Source organism: Pleurodeles waltl, chromosome 4_1, assembly GCF_031143425.1.
Source record: "Pleurodeles waltl isolate 20211129_DDA chromosome 4_1, aPleWal1.hap1.20221129, whole genome shotgun sequence".
NCBI lineage: Eukaryota > Metazoa > Chordata > Amphibia > Caudata > Salamandridae > Pleurodeles > Pleurodeles waltl.
In genome coordinates, this window is record NC_090442.1 from 214,238,945 (window position 1) to 214,257,691 (window position 18,747).

The following is an 18,747-nucleotide window of genomic DNA, read 5'->3' on the forward strand; positions in this document are numbered from 1 at the left end:
GTGAAATTCAGGCGTTTACAATACAAGAACCTTTTATCCAACTACACAAAAATAAAGTAGTCCTAAGGACCAATCCTAAATTTTTGCCAAAGGTTATTTCACCGTTCCACCTAAATCAAACGGTAGAGCTACCAGTGTTCTTCTCACAGCCAGATTCCATAGCTGAAAGGGCACTACATACATTAGACGTCAAAAATGTACTACATCGACAGAACTAAAAACATCAGAAAAACTAAACAACTGTTTATTGCATTTCAAAAACCTCACGCAGGAAACCCAATATCGAAACAGGGTATAGCCAGATGGATAGTTAAGTGCATCCAAATCTGCTACCTTAAAGCAAAAAGACAACTGCCCATTACACCAAGGGCACACTCAACCAGAAAGAAAGGCGCTACCATGGCCTTCCTAGGGAATATTCCAATGCACGAAATATGTAAGCCAGCCACATGGTCTACGCCTCACACATTTACCAAGCACTACTGTGTAGACGTGCTATCAGCACAACAAGCCACAGTAGGTCAAGCCGTACTAAGAACCTTATTTCAGACTACTTCCACTCCTACTGGCTAAGCCACCGCTTTTGGGGAGATAACTGCTTACTAGTCTATGCACAACATGTGTATCTACAGCGACAGATGCCATCGAACTGAAAATGTCACTTACCCAGTGTACATCTGTTCGTGGCATCAGTCGCTGAAGATTCACATGTGCCCACCCGCCTCCCCGGGAGCCTGTAGCCGTTTGGAAGTTAGCTTCAACTTTGTACATTTGTAAATATATTAAATCCTAGATAGGTACATACTTATTCACTCCATTGCATGGGCACTATTACTAACAAACAACTCCTACCTCACCCTCTGCGGGGAAAACAATCGAAGATGGAGTCGACGCCCATGCGCAATGGAGACAAAGAGGAGGAGTCCCTCGGTCCGTGACTCGAAAGACTTCTTCGAAGAAAAACAACTTGTAACACTCCGACCCAACACCAGATGGCGGGCTATGCACAACATGTGAATCTTCAGCGACTGATGCCACGAACAGATGTACACTGGGTAAGTGACATTTTCAATATATATATATTATTCAACACTTAATACGTTCATACGTCATTGCATAGTTTCTATATAAGTTGCTTGATTAGATGCTTATGAGTGTTTTTATTTTATCTATCACTATAGGTAAATATCATCTTAACTATTTATCTACAAACATTTCCATATTGAAATATTTAGGAAAGATAAAAGCAAATATAAAATACATATAAATTTATAAAAGTACACAAATTAACTTCAAATAATGCAACACTAAAAAGGCTATGTTTATACAATATAACTTCAAATCTCAGTATATTATATTCCTCACACATATATTCCCTGACTGCGTAATCATATATCTATATATTTATTACTTTTAGCCCTACTGTACAAGAGGCAAAAAAAGGGAGGGGAGGGGGGGAATCACTCTTGAAAGCTTTACTGTCTCGTCATCACCCTATACCTCTATCAATCTATCCTCTATCTCCACTCTGACTCATTCCAAACCCATCCTACTACTGTGATCTCCAAAATTACCTTTCCTACACTCTTCCCTCCTGGCTCACCCCACACCTCAGTTTACTACTATGATCTCCCAAACATCCCTACTAAATTCTCCCTCATGTATCTATCCTTTGACTCATCCCAAACCTCATTTTACTACTATGCTCTCCCGAATCCCTTTCTATAGCCTCTTCCTTCCTCAGCTCTCCTTTACTCAACCCAAACCTCATTTTACTACTGTGATCTTCCAATTAACACTTCTGTATTCTTCCCTTTTCTCTCTCCATTATTTTGTTCAATCCAACTAATAGACTCAAATGTCCTCTGCTCAAATTAACTCATACCTCCCTATTCTAATACTACTACTATTCTCATATTTCCCTATACTAGTCCACCAAAGATCCTTTTGGGTTGCAGAGTAGCGTGCTACTTGCCGAAAGCGCTTTGACACCTCGTAAGGGGTAGTAAGTGCTTTATAGATACAGTTACAAAAAACAAATGGAGTCCAGACCTTTGGCGAATGTGTAATGTGGGTCTGAGGGTCTCCTGAGTGGATGGAGCCCATGGCATTAGCAGTTTCTGTGGTAGTGATGGCTGGTCAGCAGTTCTGGTGGTTTTGGGAGTTTTGCTATCTTTGGGTACGTGGGTGTTGTAGTTTATTTTTATTTTTTGCAAGCAGTAGTTAGATAGTTGAGTGCAGAGTTCATGGTAGGCGGTGCTAGTCATGCAGCTGACAAGGGGGGTGCGAGTCCTTTCATGATGATGATTTCTTTGTTGGAGTTGACGCTGGTTGTAGGTCCCAAGAGATGATTTGTAGGAGTCTGTCGGTGTTATTGTGGGATTGGTGCCATAGTCGCTGCAGCTGCTTGTTGTGACACTTCATGAGTCAAAGGTTCTTGATGTACCAGCTGGCATATGACTTGGAGTGAGGTGTGGGGTGCGTTTTACAAGGAACCAGGAAGTCCACAAAGGAGGTGATTCACATGGCATCTTTAGGTCGATAAGGTGGTTGGGGCAGTCCATCAGAGCCCAGAGATCCCAAAGTCCTCTGATCGGTGTGTTAGTGGTATGGGCATATGGGAATGGTCTGTCTGTCCAGGTGAAAGGAGTGGGTTTGTCTAGCATGATGTCTAAGAAGTTGGTGAAGATGGGTTTGAGGTGTCTGTTCATGTGGGTGGGGTCATTCCCCCACTGTGAGAGAGTCCCAAGATGCTGAGGTCTACCAGGAGCGTGTTGGGGTTGGTCTGATTCTCTAGGTGAAAGTTGAGGTCACAGCATAAGATGAAGGAGTTGGATGCATGGGCCAGAAGGGCTATGAGGTCTGGGAGTGTGGAGCTGAAATTGTAACTGAGCCTCAGGGCAGAAGAGTAGACCTCCTTCTAGGGTTGGGGTGTGTGAGGTGCTGATTTTGAAAACCAAGTGTCATAGCCAGTTGCTGGTATCATTGAGGGCGATGGAGCAGTTTGATTTCCTCACAGATGATTATGGCAAGCCACCTCCGGATTTGTTGGTTGTGTCTGTCTTGTGATGTTGTACCTGTGAGGGGTGGCCGCTGTTATGTCTGGGACAGATGCTGGGTTTAGCCAGGTTTCAATGAGAGAGGAGTTCTGCATATAGGTCGTGCAGGAGGTCCTAGACTTCTATGGTGGGCTTGGCCACGGAGCAGGCAGTTGAGGGTGAGGCGTGTGTTACGCAAGGTGAAGGAGGAGTTTGTGCAGTTGTGTTTGGGATTGGCAGCGGTGTTGGAAAACAAAAGGTGCAGATGGTGCAAGAGAAGATGCCTTCCGTCCAGGTGGTAGAGGCCCAGGTGCAGAGTAGGGATGGGCATCCGGGGACGTCTGCGCTCCCTTTCTTTTGAGGCTCCTCCTTTACCTTCTCGCTTATCTCTACTACACTACACTACACTTCCTTCTGTGGTTTGTGTAGTCAGAAGTTGCCTCAGTCTTCCAGTCTTAAGCCGTCTAGGCCGCAAAGACCTGTGAGATATGCAGGTCGCCTGTATGCTGTTACCATGCCTCAAAGTGCGATGGCAGAGCAAGGCACAATTAAAAAGAGAGTATGATGAGAATGAGATGTTCATGTGTTATTGAAAGATAGGCAGAGAACATTCACCAACCAATAACCTGGAGAAAGGCGCACCAGAGCACAGACAGCTCCAGGGTGTCATCGGGCAGAATGGTAAAGGACAGGGAACTGCAGGCTGCGTCGGAGGGTGGGCTGTAGGTGGGGCAGGCGCAGCAGCATCCCAATTACGTACTGTTTTTTAATCATACCATTGCAATCGCTACTCTGAGTCCTTTGCTCCTGGTTCGAACACTCCGATTGTTCCTGCGGTACGATGAGCTCTGGTAATTGATCAGAATGAGGAAACTAAACAAGAAAAGTAGTTAGCTATTGAAGAAAACCTTCTTGAGTGTTCTTGTCTGTGGATGCAGAAGTGCATTTGAAAGTACAACACAGGGTTGGCACTGCAATATAGGTAGATGTTGTCATGTATAAACACAATCATTGGCCTGTACCACTAAGTGCCTAGATAACTAATGGGTTTATACAATATATATAAATCCATTTGGGAGGTTGCAAACAACATACGAAGTCAAGTCTTTTCTGCAATGGTGAGTCCATGCTGTTTTGAGTCCATGCTGTTTTGAGTCCATGCTGTTTTGAGTCCATGCTGTTTTGAGTCCATGCTGTTTTGAGTCCATGCTGTTTTGAGTCCATGCTGTGTTGCGCTCTGCCCTAATTACAGCAGTGTACCGGATGTAAGGTCTGTAAACTAATTTGACCTCCCACTATAGAAAATGTTGGCTGAGACATAGTACTTTTTTGCTAAGTCATCAGTTTCCTTCGGATTTGGCTTCTGCTATAGAATAAAAAATGTACTAGCTAGTGTAACAGAAAGTTTCAATTCTATTAAGGCAACAGAGTCGAAGATTATGCCTTCTCTCTGCACTTTATTTTAACAGCAGCCATTTTGAAGATAACAAACTACCCTTACCATAACCCTAGGAGAAAAGGGCTTCTTTGAAGTGTGTGTGTGTGTGTGTGGGGGGGGGGCATAGTATAACATCACTACAAATGGCAAGAGGTTTAACCAGGAAGAAAATAAAAATAAAAGTAGTAGGTCAATCACAGAGCACTTAGCGGAAGGACAGCAATCAAGCTGCCCAGCCAAAAGAATAGGAAGTGAAGCCAGCTCATGCTGCCCAATAACAAAAGGCAGCAAATAAGAGTGCCAGTAAAGCCAGCAATGTTCAGCCTTGGGTGGGCTGCAAGACCCTTTTTTAGGGTCGAGCCTGCGTCACATGCGCTTGCGCATGCATTTCGCTTGCAAGATGCTTTAGTAGTTAGAAAAGGACTTGGAGCCCCATCACGTCAGTGTCTTTCATTGGTTTGTGGGCTTGCCTGTTAAAATCTGTTTGCTTTCATTAGTGGAAGGCATGCGTACCTCAGGCCTTTTCCGGTGGTTAGCCCTCCTCGAATGCAGCGACCAGTACTGAAAACATGCGAGGCTTGCTGTTTTCCGTCCGGTTTGTAGACTACTTTTAATCTTTTTTCGCAGCACGATCTCGCTTGGCAGAAGTCGAGCGCTTTCCATGACGTCGACCCTGTTACATAGTTAATTGCACTTTTGCCGGTTACGTAGATTATTGCACTTTTACCGATTAGGTTTCACTACGAGTGAACTGTAGCAGCGCGATTGTGCTCTTTTTTTCCATTTAATGTGGCAAGAAAAGTCCGGTTGGGAGTTTATAACTGCTAATAGCTCTAACTCGGAGAAATGCGAGAGCCGTTGCTTTGCAAATGCTTGTTGTATATAATATCTTTTGCAAGTGAGAGCTCATGCAGTGCATGTGCTGTGGATGGCAAAACCTAAAAATATTAAATCAAACAATTTACAAAGAATATATCCGATTTGTGGCAGGAAATTAGCAGTACTAATTTGAAGTTTTGTCTTTCATCTTTCAGATTATCACAGAAATGCGCTATAGCAAAGCCACACTCCTGATCCGTCAGTATAACTGAACCCAAAATTTGACAATTAGCTCATGTGCCCGTACTCACCTAGTTGCAATATGGAAACCCATAGTTTGCTGCATCTAAGTCAAAACTGTTCAAGAAATGGGCTACTCCCAGGCCCAGCTCGCTTCATGCTGCTGCATCGTTCTTGCTCCTGTCTTCTCCTTGCTTTAATGCCCTGCTTTTTTAGCGCTTTCTCCTTGCCTTTCTCTTATTCTCATCACTGCTATCTCCTTGCTTTTCCCTCGTTTTCACTGCCTTTCCTTGCTTTCCCCCATTTTTTGTGTGCATTCACCTTGCTTTTCCCTCGTTTTTACTGCTTTCTCCTTGCTTTTTCTGTCATTTTGAGTGCCTTCTTGCTTTTCCCTCGTTTTTGTGTGCCTTTGCCTTGCTTTTACCTGTTTTTGCGTGTTTTCTCTTGCCTTTTCTGTCATTTTTTGTGTGCCTTCTCTTTGCTTTTCCCTTGCTGCTCGCTCATGCCGTCTGTTATTTCCTGCCTAGCCCTGCCCACTGCCTCCCAGCACCCCTCCCTCCACCCAGGACCTCCTTAATGGAGGCTGCAGTGCAACCCCATTGAGCAGGTCTTAGGCCCGGCTCTCCCAGTGCTGCTGCATCGCTCTTGCTTCTTACTTCTTCTTGCTTTTTCCCCCCATTTTTGGAGTGCCTTCATGCTTTTCCCTTGTTGTCACTGCTTTCTCCATGTTTTCCCCCCAGCTTTTTTGTGTGCCTTCTCATTGCTTTTCCCTCGTTTTTACTTTCTTCTTGCCTTTCCCATGGATTTTTTTGTGTGCCTTCTCCTTGCTTTTCCCCCATTTTTATGTGCCTTGTCTTTGCATTTCCCTTGTTTCCCTGCTTTCTCCTTGCTTTCTCCCCGTTTTGTTTGTGTGCATTCTCCTTGCTTTTCCCTGGTTTTCACTGCTTTCTCCTTCCTTTTCCCTTGCTGCTCCTGCATGCTGCCTATTTCTTGACTCCTGCCTAGCCCCACCCACCACCTACCAGTGCTCCTCCCTCCTCCCAGGACCTACTTAATGGAGGCCATAGCACGTTCCTATTGAGCAGATCGCCGGCATACCTACCCCCGTTCTGCTGCATTGCTCTTGCTCCTTGCTTTTTCAGCGCCTTGAGACCTGTTCTTTTACAAGTGTTTTTTATTTTTATTTTACACTTGTACCCAGTGGGAATTGTTTTGACATTTCTTATGAGCATAACAGTTGATTTCTTTCACAGATTCTTCATGGATCCATAAAAATACCATTTTATGCCAGTATATCACAATAATTGTGCTTACAATTGAAACCCAGTAGTTGTCTTTAAAGAAACGAATATATGTGTTTACCAATGTGTTATTTGGTTTGCAGGAGACCAACGTACTGGGATTCAAGGGACCCAGAAAAATGACAGTGCTCATTCCGGGAATGAATATGAACCATGACCGAATTCCTTTCAGGCCACTCAATGTAAGATTTAAGTTTTAGCATAAAATCCAGCATAATGGTCACGATCTAATGTGAAAAGAAACGTATTTAGTTTTACAAAAGTGAAGGGAGGTGGGACCTGATTTGGGAACCAGTGCACAATGTTTCTGAAGTAGTTGTGGTATTCGTACAGTTCGCCACAATTTATTTGGTCAGTTGTGTGCCAATGGAAAAAACTCTGTTTTGCAGGCACAAGTAAATGGTTGGGGACCAAATTAAATTCAAATGTTCCCTTGTTATCTAGAGAGCGTCAGAGTAACGTATGAAATTTGTGCACATGACTTCTTGTTGTGGCTGAACAAGAGTTCATAGTTCAAACCTGAATGGGAGGCTAACTACATCCATTTGTATGAGGGTGCTACAGTGTAGCTAGTATCTCAGAATGGGCTATTTAGTATGTAACTACATGCTCCAGGAAAATAGCTTTTGGATTTGAATGCATAATGAGCAACATCCTTGTGAACTGCAAGTCACAACTTAGAATCCTGACAGCATCACTGGTTTCTTTAAACAGAGGCTTGATAAAAGGCTTTCATAGAGGTACAGCTTTTGAGTGGCCAGGTGCTGTTTATACTGGCTACTGGTAACACTGGGCCACTCCCGTTACCAAAGTCATTTTCTCTGATCTTGTTAACCAGATCTTGGCTTCCTTCTTGAAAATATATCCCAGCAAATACAAACTAATTCACATCCACAGAGACCAAGCTCACCAGAACTCAGCTCAAACAATAAAAACTTCCAGGTATTATGCTGTCTTTAGTAACTTTAGCCACATCCATCGGGTTCACTATTGATGCTAGTCTGAACACATAGAGTTATGATAATAGCTATCTACCAATTCTTACATCCTTATAATTTCAAACCATTTATCTGGGAAGGAAACGTTTGACATATTCCACAATTGGGTGAATGTGATGCCTTCTATTTGACCTCACCAAAGAATCCTTGGCCTCAGTCAAAGGGGTCTCTTATGCTACAGCTATAGTGAGCGGTAGTGCAGAGATATGACCACTACTCGCCCATCCCTACAAACAAGCACTTGCTACTGCTGGAAGGTAGAATAAAACTCCATGCATTACCTGTAAAGCTGTAACAAAAGCCATCTTGCCTACATATGAAACTCATAGCTGACCCCTGAAGCAGAGCCTGCATGATGTGCAACATTCATCAATGAAACGAATAAAAAAGCTGCCATCAAAATCCTGTCCAGCTGTGTCCAGAAAGTGATGAACGATTTAACTGAAGAGTTCATGTTCGACCTGTTCCTTATATTATTTTGTAAAGACATGAAGATCCTCCTTTTCAGAACACGTTTTTTTTACTCTAGAAGCTATTCCGTAATACTCCCTTTAAGATCTGCCAAGTTTCCAAGGTGCACTCACGTGGCTCTGCTTCAGTTCAGTTTTTTTCTTTGAATTCTAGACCATGTACTCCTGTCTGTTTCATTGTAAAACAGGTCTACAAGTCCCAGAAATGAAGAGAAAAAAATCTCAAGTGAAGCAGCACATCATGCATAGACCTGAGATACTTGGCAGCCATGCCCTTTGCCTCCTACTGTTAATGTTTTAGGGCTTCTGTAATTGTTATGTTGAAATATTCTGATGGCCTTTGGTTGGGTCTGCACCCTGTAAACACCTTTATAAATAAACGAGAGGTTAGGTAGGAGAGTACTGATATCTGTTCCACCTGTCACATCCTGAAACGTTTGTGGGAATGAAAGTTTTAGCAGTCACCATGTTAATGAACGTGCTTATAATTTGTGATGTGGATTAATTTAAATATTGCTAGTGACCTACATATACCATTTTTATCTTTAAAAGGACAATGAAGGTTTACTCTCAAAGTGGCAAAATAAAAACATGGAGAATATAATTGAGCTGCATAACAAAGCTCCTGTTTGGAATGATGACACACAGTCTTATGTCTTGAATTTCCATGGGAGAGTAACACAAGCATCAGTGAAGAACTTTCAGATTGTCCATGACAATGATCGTAAGTAATGTTACATTTGTTGTGTGCCTCAGATTGTTCCACTTCTGAAGCTCCCCTGTCATTCTGCACACATTAAATGCTCAGATTTCTGGATGGGAATATGGTGTTAAACAGATTTGCTACTAAGAAATATACTTTAGAAAAATGGGCACTATCTCACCATTGTAGACTTCCGTTCTTTGACAAGATATTTGGTTCCTCTTTTTTTCTAGTCCTGAAAGTGATAAATGTAGCTTCACATATTTGCTTCAAAGTGGGCGGATACTTTAATGTTATGTATGCAAACTTTCATTGGTCTTAAACATCTCAAACCAGAATGGGGAGAAGTGTCGATAACGCACCCTTTATAGCAACTAGATAACACATTTAGGGTAGACTGCTTATTTTAATGTGAGGAAAGCTAACAGTATTATTGTGTGAAGCTCTAGAACTTGCAGAATAAACATTATGGGCCTGATTCACAAACTGCATTGTGTAGCACTTAATGTAGTTCTACAGTAGTGCCACTCGTACTACATAATGCAATTCACAAACCTAGGGTCAAAGACCTTTGGCTTTCCTACCCTTTCTTTGCAGAGCTCACCCACGGTGGAGGAGAGCTCGGCACTGGTAGGCATCTAACTAAGTAGTAAATGTGGGAAGGACTGGGGGTGTGATGGGTAAATGGGGAATAATTACTATTAAACTGAGGGAGGCTTAAGGAAATTTAGGGACAGCCTAATACAAAACACACACCCACAAGAGGTAAAGCAATACAATTCATAAAATGTATTTCAAAAGTTATTACAGCCTTAAAGATGTCAAGACAGGCTGAGTTGTACTTGGGCCAGGCTGTGGAGCAAGTCAAGCACACTACATCACCAACCACTATACTACAACACACTCTCATAAAGACTAGGCAGGAAATGAAAATAACATCACTTTGAAAAGGTTAAATTAATTAAATGAATTCAGCATTTAAAATATAATATTAAAAGAATATATAATCTTTGCTTATATTTGGAACCAATTAAAATTAATATTTCAAGAAATTAGATATAAATGTTGTAACCAAGTTTATTAAATAAACAAACTGTTAGTGAGTGTATAATATTTTTTAATTATTTAAAAAGTTCATTTAAATTAATATATATTATTGTGTTACTTAACACATTTAATTTGAGTTGATGTGCTGTTAAAATGTTGTTTTATTCGTATGTTAATAATAAATATTTGAAATTAATTTACATTCATATTATAGCATTATCCCGGTAGTGGTGATCCCCAAGAGGGAAAAAAGTTATTTTGTTCTAGGAGGCTCCCTCTCCCCACAACATCCCTTTAAGACAAGGTTGAAGGTTCCAAGACGCTATGTCTAGTTAGGAGATCAGAACCTCTACAGACTTGGCTGTGTGACTCATAAATTAGCCCTTAGATGAATTGGCATAGTTTTGTCATTAAAAGGCAATACATTTTTTGGTCTGCAGTTTTTTAGCTATGGCACTCTTTTAGAATGCAGGCAGAGGAAGGAAAAAATTGTATGTTAACTCCGAAAAATGCATTTAAAATAGATGATTGGCAATCAAAAATTGTTTAAAGGCCATCCTTTTGCGGTGCTCTTGTAAGAAAGCAGAACGTTTAGTGGGCACGACTGAGTTCCTCTCTGTTTAAATTAAAAACAAAAAAAACAACAAAAAAATCTATTTCATTGATGATAACATTGTAACCATGAACAATCGCAGCATTGGGGCACATGTCATATACATACATAGGATGTTTGCCAGAGAGGGGAGACAGTTGTGAGGAAATAAAGGAGGAAAGAGATAAAAGAAAGAAAAGGGATATAGGAGCAAAGCATATGGAACGGCACTGGGATATACCATATAACATTTCTGCTTGTTTCAAACATAAACTGTGGAAGAATAAATGGTAACAACGAGGCATTTGTCCAAAAAAAGGTAAAACAGTAGCATATATGTAGATAAGGAGCCCCACAGTGCGGGTACTCATAATATACAGAGACAGTAGTGGTGGTTGCTGTCTGTTTGATTATGAGTCCCGACTCATGCGCAATAAGCTCGCCTCTGCTTTGCCCCGTTTCAATACTGTCTAAAGCCACTGAGAGGCACACGTGGGTTGGGCGCTTTCCATTGCATGGTGATTTGTCGCTTGAACCGTGCAAATGCCAGATCTATGAATCTGTGGAGATACCTGGCCTTCTTGGGTCTAGTAGACAGGATTCCGGGATGGTGCTCAGATTGTGTTCTATGTTCTGTTATTTCAGATATTTGGCCTGTGATAGTATGATATGTGCCCAGTAGACGGGGGGACATTCCCAGACCACATGGTAGAAGTTTGTCTTGATAAGCCCTCACCTCAGGTACTCGGGGACAGATGAGGGGAACATGCGTTTAATTCGCTGTGGAGATAAATAAGCTTGATGTATGTAGTTGTGTAGCGTAGGCTCTTATTATCCTAATGAGACTACTGAATTTGGGTGGCAGAATCACTTGCACTGTGGGGGACTGAGTCTGAACCCACTACAGGTGACACCTTTCGGCCTAATCCGGGTTTTGCTCCGGCTAAGAAGCAGTGCCTCATCTCCACCCAGGAGCAGGGATGATTGGGCAGGCGAGCGCATGACACAAGTGACTCCTCAGGGAAATCATGGTCACTCGTCTCATCTGTTTCTCTCAATTACATTAGTCTCACATATACAAGGACAATCGGAGGCAGAATAAAGTTCAATAAGGTTTTATTGAAGTAACTGCATCTTAGATAATAAAGCATGTAATGCAATAACTAAGACGATGAAGCATGACAGGATTGAAATTGTGACCTTCTAGGCAGATTAAGTGCTCTCTGGACTCCATACAGGGGATTAAGCCAACTGGGACCAGTACCTAATACTCTAGCTTTTAAGGATTGCTTTAAATCACGGTTTCATCGCTCCACAACACTATTTCCGTCGGGATGAAATGGAGACGAGTAATGGAGGTGGACCCCTAACGAAGCCATGGCGTCCCTGAATGCCCTTGAGGCAAAAGCAGGGCTCTGGTCCGAATGGAAAGTCGCAACTGCACGTGTCGATAAAGACTTGCAAATCTTTAATAACAGTCCGAGCGTCAGCCGAGCGTTGTGGCCACACTCATAGAAATCGGGAGCAACAGTCAACAGTGACTAAGATGTATTTGTATGCACTGTCCGGTGTTAGGGGACCACAATGGTCCAAGTACACACATTGTAATGGTTTGTTAGAAATTAGGAGGGGAGTCTGCGGTGGATGTTTGATGGTGGAGCCCTTAATTTGTTGGCAGATGTCACAACAAAGGACATACTGCTTGGTCTGTTTGTATAGACCTGGCCACCAATAACGTGCTTGCAATAATATTGTAGCTGCCACACCAGCATGGGCAGATGCAATCCCCTCATCCGGTGCTTTAATCAACTCTGGTCTTATGTCTTTATTGGGAATTACTCGAACTCCCACGCCTGGTATTTTTACTTCTGCTTCAAGGAAGCCTCCCACTCGGTAGGAATATTTAGCGGAAAATGCTTTTGGTAAGGGCGTGCCTTCAGCCGTGGCTTTCACGCAGCCCATATGTCATCCTCCAGTTTTGTTTCAGAACAAGTTATTGCAGCAACAGCAGCCACGGCTACTGCTGATTTGGCTGTCTCATCAACCAGTGTATTTCCAGAAATGTGTATTCCAACGTACTGGTGTCCAAGTGTATGTACAACATGGACATTTGGTAGCATTTCCTTCAGATCTGCTACTTTCTCCCACAGAAGTCTGTTTGATGGTGTTACCTTTGGAATTTCTGAACTCATTCTGGCGCCAATAATGCAGGTATTCATTGAAGGACGGGATACAATAGTACGAATCACAAACAATCTGTGTTTGCTGTGCAGGATCCGTATGTTCCAGGGCCATCACCAGAGCTTTAACTCTGCTAGTTGTGCTGTGCAATCCCTTAGGGTTTGCGTGAATGTATGTTGTGGACAAAATTTATTTCCCTCCATGTAGCCGCGGAGTATTGCTGCTTTGCGCCTATTGCAGGTTGTGCTGAGCTATCGGTGTACAGGACTCTCTGGTATTGATCAGTAGGCAATGTATTTGCCAGAACTGGGTACTCTAGTTAATTTTGCAAAAATTCTTGAGTTTGTAATTTTGGGTTGAAGATATAGTCAATATCAGTGGCTGTTAGAGACGTTGCCCATTCGATCCAACTTGGATGTAACGCTTTTGCGTTTGGAACGCTGGCTCTTGTAACAGCCTTGAGGGCTGGGATTGGAGATACGACAATAATGCGTTTCCCCTGGGCCAGTGGTCTTTCTTTAATGACAGCCATCTGAACAGCAGTGAGAATCTTCTCAGTTGGAGCAAAGCGTTGTTTTGCTGCTGAATACAAATGTGATTTGTATGCTATCGGGCCGTCTCACCCTCATTGAAAGTTACATAGGTGAAAGCAGTGGCACCAGCAATTACTCTGATGACCACATGTTTCTTATTGTCCCTTGTGTGTAGGTGTTGTGCTGCAAGCCTGTCTGTTAGCAAAGCTCTGAAAATGCGTCTGTTCGACTGTCCAAAATTTACTGGAAAAGTCAGGACGTATTAAGTCATATAAAGGTTTTATGCATGATGCGTAATCTGGAATGTATGTTATATCAAAATTTAGGAAACCCAATAGGGATTGGAGTTTTTTTAATGGTATTTTGGAGGTTGTAACTGTGTGCATTTTTCCAAGAATTGTGAAGGTAGGCTCATAGCTCGTATCCCAAAAACAGGACGCTAAGGAAAGCAATTTTTGTTTTTTTTTAGATTGAATTTATAGCCGAATTCGGCAAATCCTACAACAGTGCCGGCCACCCATCTTAGATGTTGCAGTAATTAATAATCCGTGAGATAGATACCATCTACACAAGGCAATGCTTCAGGATCAATGTAGTGCAATATTGAAGTCACACGAGCCACGAACAGTCCTGGACTGTTCCTGTACCGCTGGGGTAAACGACAGAATTTTTTTTCCGGGAGCCCAGTGTGCTGAATCTTGTTAGGTCTCTACTCTCAGGCACTATATTTTGGCAGTAGAAACCATTGGAAATGTCCAGTGTTGGTTTGTACTTTTTGCTCACTGTGTTGTTCATCAGTGCTGTGAGACGAGCATATGTACGTGTATGACTGTTTAAATGTCTGTAGTCTAAGACTATTCTGTATGAATGGTCTGGTTTAGCTATTGGGGATAAAGGATTATTCATTGATGAGACACAGAGTTCGATTACGCCCTGGTACTCTAGTCTTATGAGGATTTCCCTCACGGGTGCTTTAGCATCATGTTATAATGGATATTGGGGTTGAGGTTTTTATTGGAATTACATGATAGGGGGAATCTTTATCCTGCACCAATGCCCAATTGATGGCGCAGGATTCTGCAAGCTCATTGGAAACCAGGGGTGAGAAAGAAGATTTGATATCATCTTCTCCATATTGGCAAGTACGGACAAATTCAGGTGGCCAATCCCTTTCAGCCAGAAGAATATCATATATGTTTACGACACGGTCCCAAAAGATTGCGTCGATTGTGCATTTGCTGTCTCCTCCTAACTATAATGTTACTTTGTACACCCTATCACGTGTGGAAACACGCATGTCCGCTGCTTCAACTTGTAAGAAGTCATCAGTTGCTTTCACTTCCAGGTGTTCTTACTTAAAAGTAAGGTTTTATTGAAGTAACTGCATCTTAGATAATAAAGCGTATAATGCAATAACTAGGACGATGAAGCATGACAGGAATAAAATTTTGACAAGGAGAGTAAAGCATAACAATAACGCTACCATAGTGTACCTAGAACCGTTAAAATAGCTCCTACCTAGGCTATGTTAGAGCACAGCATAATTCTGCCATTCAGGTTCCCCTAGGAAGACATCATCCCTCATACCTAGGCAAGAGGCCTGTAGTCTACATAAGCGGCTGCAGCAAAGCACTCAGCAATCAGCATACATTCGTGGTCATCTGACTGGAATCTCCCTCTAACGTACATGGGTCAAAGTAGTATTTTTATAATAAAACAACTGATGTTCCAAGAAAGGATCACCACGTAAGAGTGTGTATGTTTCTGTGAATCTTAAAGACCGAGTGTACCTCTTTTGCTGGCAACCTAGCTTACTGCAGCCTTGAGAAAAGCACAGAGTGAAAGAAATGTCTTGTTTAAGAACGCAGTGCTGGTCTAGGCCAAGAACAGCTAGCTAGAGAAACTAAAGACTGCAAATGTGGCTATTGTTAAAAATAATAAAACGAAGCTGAATAAAATATGTCCGGGTTAAAGTGCACAGCGGCAGGCCCAGTTTGCTAAAATAACGTGCACAAAGCTATAACTAAAATGGTTACATAACAGTTGAACTGGGTGTAACAAAATCTGGGTTGCGGGACACCAGCTTCACCTGCTCTAGTGCATTGAATTATTTCGGTAGTGGTAGGGATTATGAGAGAACTGCATTCCATCTAGTTCTGGCTGCCCCCATAGGTTCACTACTCCAAGTTATCAAGGCTGCGTATAGCAAAGATATGGCTTGTTTGTGACCAGTGCCTGACAGTAGTGTGTGTGTAGTAACAGGGGTTGGGAGCACACTGCCTCACATCCCAGCACAGTTCGCCCTTTGCATCCTGGTAAATGCAGTTCACAGTTAGTGCTTACTTGAAAATTATCTGTAGTTTTTCACCAAAGTTGGTGCATACATTGCTGTATATCTCTAGACACGTGTTTCTGGGTTTAGCCCTTCATCAGTACAGAGTGGAAAACAAAGAAAATTAATCTGTGTGTTTGTGGATGTAATATCCACTAAAAGGACACGCATCTTTGAAAAATGCTGCAAATAGCTTACATTTAGAATATGTTTAGAACTAGAAGTATTTTAGCATTATAGTTCATGGTGCTTTATACTAGAAATGCTGAAGATGTAATGTTGAAGGTTAAACCTGTAGCCAGACACTTTGTGTTTCGAGTTGTTGAAGATTGCTTTTTCTTTGGAAGTAGTCCTTCCTATGATATAGTGTGCATGAGTTTGGTGGATGAATGCAAAAATTAATCTGGATGTAATGGAGGAAAACATTTTGAACTAGTCCATTTAGTAGGACTGCTACGTTCCCCTACAGGTAGTATGTTTGGAATGTGGCAGAGGACAGCTGTTTCAAAGGTAACAGAGAATCTAATGACTCAGTGTGGTATGGCCTCCTCATGGCTCCATCTAGATCCTTATTACATCACATTCCTAAGCTAATTGAAGAAAAGATTTTGAATGGGAAGGTTCAAGATCATGCACCATCTCATATTGCAATAGGCCATTTTAAGTGAGGGGTCAAGCATGTGACTAATTATATGACCGTTCACTAATAAAATGTATGAGACTTTTTTGAGTGGGGCAGTTATCTAGTGTGAAGTTACAAATAGATTAAGTCATTGTGATGCTAGATGGTGCAGTGCGGCTGCACATTGGCTTCATTCAAAGTGATGCAGCAGAGCCGTATATAAGTACCACACCTGCATTTCACGGTCAGTTCCTCTGTTTCCCTGCCTTCGAACACCAATACCAATACCTTTTTCTGTTTTAGAGCAGTGACCAACTACTATATTACTCCACTTTGGGTTCTTTATCTGTTGCTATGACGGACTACTTTGGCATTTCATTGGTGCTCCCCTTTTCCCTGTGTGTGTTTTAGGCTGGTAGCTGCCTGCGTTTTATTGCAGCATTCCATTCCTCCCACCTCCTCCCATGTCGCTGACATTTGTTTTGGCTTTATTCCCGTGCTCTCCTCTGGCTCCTAAAATTTGCTTGTTTTACAAAAGGAGCACCCAGTCGTTTATCTCACTGTTCACGAAAGCCAAAATATGCCCTTTCTGGAAGAATGCAACGAAACCTAGAAGCGATGATGTGAAACTTGCTTAGTTTTGCATCGCCTCTGAGCCTCTCTCTCTCCAGAGCCCCTCCCTGTCGGCACTCAGGACATCGCACACAGGGCATTGCTTATCTCCTTTATTGGGGCCATAAATCTTCACAGGCTGCTCTGCTATTGAAACTTCATTTGAGCTTTGTTGAAATGTGAGGCAAGAACACTTGCAAGACTTCATTCTGTTAAAATAAAAATGAAATACTTTTCCAGCCTTATTTTTCATTGTCTCTTCTCAAGGGCTTGTGATTTCTGATGTCAGTAGCCACCAGTGACCATGAAAACCTGGCAGGAAAAGATGAAAATATGAGACAGGGTTGACCAATTTATGTGGCAAGAAAAGACCAGTTATGAATTTACAGTGCCAATAGTTCTAACTCAACAAAATGTGATTCCTATTGCATTGCAAATGCTTGTTTCATGGGTTGACAGTTTTCTCCTAATTGAACTCCAGTGTGCGAGGGAACTCCAAATCATAGAAAGAATGTGCTGTCATGCACCCGAAGGTGATCTGAGACCATGATGTCAAGTTGTACATCGCAGAACGTTGAAAGAAGTCATAGACTTCGCATAAATGTTGCTCTAGCTCCAAGTCAAGCATCTGTTCCTGTCCCTATTCTCTAGGCTGCTCCTGTGACAGGTCTTCTTTGCAGTTGAAGTGGTCTAGTAGGTCGACATCAAAGAAGTATAAAAAGGAACTTTACCCCATCCCTCACTACCAGTTTAAAGAGAAGTTGCAAGTACTTCAAGGCCAATTGATCTTGCTGCCAATTCCAGATTGAGAAGCCGATTCTGAGATTTGGTGTGATGCACCTGAATTCCCAAGGCCATCGGTGCCACACTAGCAGGCTGTGGCCTTTAAGTAGACCATACTGTGTATTCATGGCACTCTTCTGATTCCCTCTGGGGCGCCTTAAGACCCCAAGGATATGCATGGGCCTCTAATACGGTTACTGCTGGCGTGTCCACCCTTGATGCCATCTGAGCCCATCTAACCAGCCTCCGGTTTCACACTGACTTCGGTGCATACTTCCACTCCAGCTCCAAGACATGCATCGGTCCCTCTTTCATGGTTGCCGGTACAAACTTTGTCAGCACCGCAGGCTGATTTGGTGCCTATGTCTCACTCTGAGCCGAATCCGTCTCAAAACTGACTGATGTCACTCTCCAACTTACCTGGTCCTCCTACAGCTGGCGCAGATAATATTGTCTCTCTGCCCCAGAGCCATCCTCAGAGGCTCCATCATCTTTTTTTGATTCGGATTCTGACCAGATTTTACAACCATCTGGAGATAATGGTGATGATGGGGTTGATTCACTCCCACATTATGATGATGATGACGGTTTATACATGGACTTACAGGAGGCCAATGTGCCTGATAATTCCCCCATTACAGGGTTGATTTCTCCCCAGGATGAGTTTTTTTTTTTGCTGTTGTGATTAGACAAGCAGTCCTGGACTTACAACTGCCTCCTGTTGAGGTCAAAATAATTGTAATTATTGATGTTTTCCATCCTGAGCCAGCCTCATCTGAGCTCTTAGAATTTCATGCGAATGGAACTAACTTGTACTCTTTTGGGCACTTGGTCTAAGCCTTGCTCTTGCCCACCAGTTAACAGGTAGACAGATTGGTGCCTGGCAAACCAGATTTTCTTACACATTACCTAATCCTGATTGTTTGGCTTCCAGGCTTTCACCAGCATAGAGGATCTTAATACATTCCCCTCCCCACTCCCAGACAGCGAGTCAAAAGGGATTGGGGCATTCAGGAAATTAATGTTTTGTTCACCCAG

General features: G+C 42.4%; 1 protein-coding gene across 2 annotated transcripts in view; it reads left to right on the plus strand.

Annotated features, from left to right (window-relative positions):
• Nucleotides 1-18,747, plus strand: part of TULP3 (TUB like protein 3) — a 327,108-nt gene that overhangs the window by 300,788 nt on the left and 7,573 nt on the right. For both annotated transcript variants that reach the window (XM_069228168.1, XM_069228169.1), the window contains 2 exons: nucleotides 6,920-7,018; nucleotides 8,857-9,028. In XM_069228168.1, coding sequence (XP_069084269.1) covers nucleotides 6,920-7,018; nucleotides 8,857-9,028 — 271 coding nt within the window. The remainder of the gene's footprint in view (nucleotides 1-6,919; nucleotides 7,019-8,856; nucleotides 9,029-18,747) is intronic.